Genomic DNA, 7,033 nt, shown 5'->3' on the forward strand with positions numbered 1-7,033 from the left:
GTTGAAGCCAATTACAACAATTTTGACTGCCAACACTCCAAGTGTGGCTATTGAGCAAACACTGGATGTTTTCTAATTTACTGTTGCTATTAAGTTATTGTAGCCTATGCTATTTAATAAACTGTAGTATCAATATACTATCAACTGTAGTAGTATCAATATGCTAGCAACTGTAGTATCAATATACTATAAATTGTAGTAGTATCAATATACTATAAACTGTAGTATCAATATACTATGAACTGTAGTGTCAATATACTATAAACTGTATCAATATACTATAAACTGTAGTTGTATCAATATACTATAAACTGAAGTATCAATATACTATAAACTGTACTATCAATATACTATAAACTGTACTATCAATATACTATAAACTGCAGTAGTATCAATATGCTATAAACTGCAGTAGTATCAATATACTATAAACTGTAGTGTAAATATACTATAAACTGAAGTATCAATACACTATAAACTGTAGTAGTATCAATATACTACAAAGTGTAGTATCAATATACTATAAACTGCAGTAGTATCAATATACTATCAACTGTAGTATCAATTTACTATAAACTTTGGTATCAATATACCATAAACTGCGGTATCAATATACTATGAACTGTAGAATCAATATACTGTAAACTGTAGTAGTATCAATATACTATCAACTGTAGTATCAATATACTATCAACTTTAGTATAAAGATATTATAAACTGTGGCAGTATCAATATACTATAAACTGCAGTAGCAATATACTATAAACTGCAGTATCAATATACTATAAATTGTAGTAGTATCAATATACTATAAACTGTAGTATCAATATACTATGAACTGTAGTATCAATATACTATAAACTGTAGTATCAATATACTTTAAAGTGTAGTATCAATATACTATAAACTGTAGTAGTATCACAATACTTTCAACTGTAGTATCAATATACTATAAACTGTTGTATCAATATACTATAAACTGTAGTATCAATATACTATAAACTGTAGTATCAATATACTGTAAACTGTAGTAATATCAATATACTATAAACTTTAGTACTATCAATATACTATCAACTGTAGTATCAATATACTATCAACTGTACTAGTATCAATATACTATATACTCTAGTAGTATCAATATACTTTCAAACGTAGTATCAATATACTATCAACTGTAGTAGTATCAAAATACAATAAACTGTAGTGGTATCAATATACTATAAACGTAGTATCAATATACTATAAACTGTAGTAGTATCAATATATTATGGACCAGGAGGACAATATGCTGTGTCCCCAGCCGAATTGATGACAACGTAAAGACCGTCTATAACTTACAGAACTCGAGACAAATGCATGCAGTAGACTAAGTAATGGAACGCATGGATTGGCCAGTGAGTGGCCAGGCCCTAGTCACACCTACAGGTTGTTTATTCTTCAAAACCCCGCCCTTTCACACCACCGCCAGCGACTGCACTCATAATTCTGGCTGTGAAAATAATACAACTATTTTGGACACACCCCAAGACCTATAGCGCTACCGCCATCTCTGAGATTTACCACTGGGTTAGGCTTATTAAAATAGAGCCCTGGATGTGTCGCAGAACTGTACTGTTCTGTGTTTGGTTTGATGTCATGTTTCACAGTACTGTACTGTTCTGTGTTTGGTTTGATGTCATGTTTCACAGTACTGTACTGTTCTGTGTTTGTGTTACATCGTCGTTTGACAGTAACTGTGTGTATTACATCATGGTTTGACAGTAACTGTGTGTGTGTTACATCGTCGTTTGACAGTATCTGTGTGTGTAACATCGTAATTTGACAGTAACTGTGTGTGTATTACACGGTTGGCACAAGGTGAAGTACTGCTCTTGAATTTTCAGATTCATTGTTAGATATCATCTTGAGAAAGAGGGCCTTGTTTTTTGGACATGGTTTGAAAATGATAAAGGTATATCATTCATTAGAGTTTTGTTTACTGTAGAGATAATGCAACAAGATGCCATGGCAACTGATAAGAAATCAGAACTACTAGAATTACCAACGGCATTGGAGCATGTTGATCTTTACTCTTAAGGCTCTCCAAGATCTCCATAGAGAAACAGTGTCTATAATCAGTTAAAAATATGAAGAAGGACACTGGGTTTTTCAAGATGCCATGGCAACTTTTAAATTTTCCATCATCAAATATTGATTATTCACAGTTTTATATTGGCTGTGGAGTAGTTGTTGTAATGCTCATAGATCGTAGTCCAGCAGCTTTCTATTCTTATAAATATATTTTGAATGCTCTTACTTTGCGTAGTCTTAGGGTGCTATTCAATCAAACATGTAATCAGCAAAGACGGAATAACACTCTCCTTCGTCAATGGAAACGCCTGATTTCATATATGTGCTGGAAGAATGTTATTTCCCCGGTCCTCGTGTTTGCCTAATTCAAGGATTGTTTGAATAGCATCTCTAGTTCTCCCTTGTGTCATTACTAGAGCAGAGATGTGTATTTTCCATCCTCAAGCATCATCATATGATCATAATATTATATGCTACAATAGTAACACAGTGATGAACAACGTAGTGCATAGTTGTAGTTGCTTGTTTGTTGTGAAAGCATGACTAGATGTTGTGTACAATGTTCTGTTTCTGATCCAATACTAACCATGTTTCTCTGGCTATCTACTTCTCCACCCCTTTGCTTCTGCTCTTTGCCTCTTCCCCTACTCTGTTCCCTCCTTCCTGCCCCCTACTCTGTTCCCTCCTTCCTGCCCCCTACTCTGTTCCTCCTTCCTGCCCCCTACTCTGTTCCTCCTTCCTGCCCCCTACTCTGTTCCCTCCTTCCTGCCCCCCTACTCTGTTCCTCCTTCCTGCCCCCTACTCTGTTCCCTCCTTCCTGCCCCCTACTCTGTTCCTCCTTCCTGCCCCTACTCTGTTCCTCCTTCCTGCCCCCCTACTCTGCCTCTCCTTCCTGCCCCCTACTCTGTTCCTCCTTCCTGCCCCCTACTCTGTTCCTCCTTCCTGCCCCTACTCTGTTCCTCCTTCCTGCCCCCTACTCTGTTCCCTCCTTCCTGCCCCCTACTCTGTTCCCTCTTTCCTGCCCCCTACTCTGTTCCCTCCTTCCTGCCCCCCTACTCTGTTCCTCCTTCCTGCCCCCTACTCTGTTCCTCCTTCCTGCCCCCTACTCTCCTCCCTCCTTCCTGCCCCCTACTCTGTTCCTCCTTCCTGCCCCCTACTCTGTTCCCTCCTTCCTGCCCCCTACTCTGTTCCTCCTTCCTGCCCCCCTACTCTCCTCCCTCCTTCCTGCCCCCTACTCTGTTCCTCCTTCCTGCCCCCTACTCTCCTCCCTCCTTCCTGCCCCCTACTCTGTTCCCTCCTTCCTGCCCCCTACTCTGTTCCCTCCTTCCTGCCCCCTACTCTGTTCCTCCTTCCTGCCCCCTACTCTGTTCCTCCTTCCTGCCCCCTACTCTGCCTCTCCTTCCTGCCCCCCACTCTGCTCCTGCCTTCCAGGTGTGAACAGGTGCGTGCCCCCCTCCTATCCCTGGGACAGTATGACCTAGCAAAGGACTTGGCACATGCAGAGGTTTTTGAATTCAGTCAATCCAAACGAGGCCAGGCTCCTTTCTGGCACAACCATTTTACTAGATTAACACCTTTAAGAAATAGACAAACAGACCGTTTCCAAGGACCATCTATTGAAACACTCAAACTAAAATGTTTGGAAGATTACATGGTTGTCCTGTGAAAAATAATTGAAGACAAAAAAAAGAACTAGTGGAAGAAGGACCAATGATGTTTATTTGTGAGTTTCATTGTGAGTTGTCACCCAGGAGACTGGAGAACTATGGATTCTAACTTCTTCACTTCATTGTAACTGTTCATGGTTCTAAGTTCCAATGCTTCTCTCCTCCAGTGAACTGTACTGTACAGGAATCTACTACTACATCTCTCAACCCCACCATCGCCATCTGAATGTCCTGGATTCATGGAGATAGCTTTTATTTTGTTATTTTCAGGCTCTGGCGTTTTTCCATATTTGAAGTAAGCATATTTAATGTTCCTTTACCAGAACTAGTGAGTCCACCTACCTACAGTACAGTATGATTGTGTAGATGACAGGTGTTTTGTTGTGTTGATGTGTGTGTCTGTGAGGATTATGTTGTGAGTGTGCACTGTAATGATGAGGCTGAGGCTGAAATGGCATCCTATTCCCTATATAGTGGGGTAGGTAGGGTGCCACTTTGACTGACAGGAGAGCTGTTGGCCGGTTCTAATGTTTCTCAGAAGTTCTGTCGTCAGCATCACTGATGACTGTCCCATTAAAGACTGGTCAGACCATCTCTCTTTCTCTCTCTCTCTCTCTCTCTCTCTCTCTCTCTCTCTCTCTCGCTCTATCTTCTCTCTCTCTCTCTCTCTCTCTCTCTCTCTCTCTCTCTCTCTCTCGCTCTATCTTCTCTCTCTCTCTCTCGCTCTCTCTATCTTCTCTCTCTCTCTCTCTCTCTCTCTCTCTCTCTCTCTCTCTCTCGCTCTATCTTCTCTCTCTCTCTCTCTCTCTCTCTCTCTCTCTCCTCTCTCTTTCTTTACCCTCTGTCTCTCTCTCTTCTCTCTTTCTTTCTTTACCCTCTGTCTCTCTCTCTTCTCTCTTTCTTTACCCTCTTGTCTCTCTCTCTCTCTCTCTTCTCTCTCTCTTTCTTTACCCTCTGTCTCTCTATCTCTTCTATTTCTTTACCTTCTGTCTATCTCTCTCTCATTCTCACTCTCTCTCACTCTCTATTCACTCTGTCTATTTCTCTCTCTGTGCTGTCTGTCTTTCTCTATTCCCTCTCTTTCTCTCTCTTTACCATCTGTCTCCTCTCTATCTCCCTCTCTCTCTCCCTCCCTCCCTCTCTCTTTCTCTCTTCTCAATCCCCATTCCCCTCTATATCTATCTTATCTCTCTCTTCCCCTCTCTGTCTCTCTTTTCCCTCTTATCTCAGTTGTCTCCCTCTTTCTGTTCCCTCCTATCTGACTATGTTTTTGTTTAATGAGGTTGGACATCTAGTTAGATGTCTGACATTATCCATGATATTACGGCAGGTCAGGGAAGTAATCAATAGCCGTAACATCAATACAACATTTACATTTTCTACTACGCACCAAACACTGTTGACAGGGTATAATCATTGCGTCCATCCACAGAGGCTGGCTGTTGGGTCATGTTCCTGTCTGTCTGACGACTAAGCTGTAGACCAGTAGAATGTCTGTCTGTCTCACCTGTCTGCCTGAGTACTGAGCTGTAGACAGGTAGAATGCCTGTCTGTCTGTGTACTGAGCTGTAGACAGGTAGAATGCCTGTCTGTCTGAGTACTGAGCTGTAGACAGGTAGAATGCCTGTCTGTCTGAGTACTGAGCTGTAGACAGGTAGAATGTCTGTCTGTCTGAGCACTGAGCTGTAGACAGGTAGAATGCCTGTCTGTCTGAGCACTGAGCTGTAGACAGGTAGAATGCCTGTCTGTCTGAGTACTGAGCTGTAGACAGGTAGAATGTCTGTCTGTCTGAGTACTGAGCTGTAGACAGGTAGAATGCCTGTCTGTCTGTGTACTGAGCTGTAGACAGGTAGAATGCCTGTCTGTCTGAGTACTGAGCTGTAGACAGGTAGAATGCCTGTCTGTCTGAGTACTGAGCTGTAGACAGGCTGTCAACCAGGGGAGGCTGCTGAGGGGAGGACGGCTCATAATAATGGCTGGAATGGAGTCAATGGACTGGTATCAAACACATCAAAGACGTGGTTTCCATGGTTTCCATGTGTTTGATACCAGTCCATTGACTCTATTCCAGCCATTATTATGAGCCGTCCTCCCCTCAGCAGCCTCCACTGATATCAACTGTTGTCGGGTTTCATTTCAAGTTCTGATGTGGCTTAGTTGGTAGAGCATGGTGCATGTAATGCCAGGGTCGTGGGTTTGACTCCCTCGGGGAACCAGTATGAAAATGTAAGTCGCTCTGTATAAGAGTTTTTTAAGAGTTTTTTAAAGATTTTTTAAGGGTGAGAATGTTGTAAACTAGAGAGAAATAACCACTGGATGTCTTTGTTTTCCTGTTTCAAAGTTAGAATTTAAGTTAATCAAATCTGGAATATTAATGATCAAATCTGCCATATTAGTTATAAAATCTGTCATATTAATTATCAACTCTGTCATATTAATAGAAGCGATGTTCATACTTAGACACAAATACAGAAACAGATTTTTTATCAGATGATACCAGTTGATGGAAATCAGATACAGTATGCCAACTTGTGCAATGTGATATATCATTGTATCTACAATACTCACGACAAAACAATTATATAAAACAATTATTATATAGTTTTATGTCATTTGTTTGCCTTCTCATAGGCCCTATATAAATTAATTATTGAAGAAGAAATAATTTAGATTTTATTTGTACGGTGTGTAATTTATGTTTTTTTATTTCAGTAAAACAAAAGTGGATAAAAGGATGATTTGATTCCTGGTATCTCTAGAAAGTGTTCCTAGAATGATTGCTTTAGATCAAGGGTGGCCAACCCTCCTCCTGGAGCGATACCTTCCTCCTGGAGAGATACCCTCCTCCTGGAGAGATACCTTCCTCCTGGAGAGATACCCTCCTCCTGGAGAGATACCCTCCTCCTGGAGAGATACCCTCCTCCTGGAGAGATACCCTCCCGCAGGATTTTATTCCAACCCTGCACCTACACACCAGACTCTACTAACCAGCTGGTCCCCAAGACCTTGATTATCTTGAATCAGGTGTGTTAGAGCAGGGCTGGAACAAAAGCCTGCAAGAGGCTATCTCTGATCTAACTGTGCCCTAACAAAATTGCATCCCAAATGGCACCCTATACCGTATACAGTGCACTACTTTTGACCAGTGCCCATGGTCAAAAGTAGGGAATAGGGTGCCATTTGGGACGCACACTAACTGTGCCCTAACACAGATGCTATCTAACAGAAATTCCCTAACAGAGATGCTATCTAACAGAGATGCTATCTAACAGAGATGCTGTCTAACAGAGATG

General features: G+C 41.2%; 1 protein-coding gene across 1 annotated transcript in view; it reads left to right on the forward strand.

Moving 5' to 3' along the window:
* Positions 1-4,435, forward strand: part of LOC106604273 (uncharacterized) — a 103,332-nt gene extending 98,897 nt beyond the window's left edge. Inside the window, 2 exon segments of the mRNA XM_045717909.1 lie at positions 3,505-3,534; positions 3,537-4,435. Of these exon segments, the coding sequence (XP_045573865.1) occupies positions 3,505-3,534; positions 3,537-3,739 (233 nt within the window). The 3' untranslated portion in view covers positions 3,740-4,435.
* Positions 4,436-7,033: the final 2,598 nt, after the last annotated feature.

The sequence above is a fragment of the Salmo salar genome, chromosome ssa05, assembly GCF_905237065.1.
Source record: "Salmo salar chromosome ssa05, Ssal_v3.1, whole genome shotgun sequence".
Taxonomy (NCBI): Eukaryota; Metazoa; Chordata; class Actinopteri; order Salmoniformes; family Salmonidae; genus Salmo; species Salmo salar.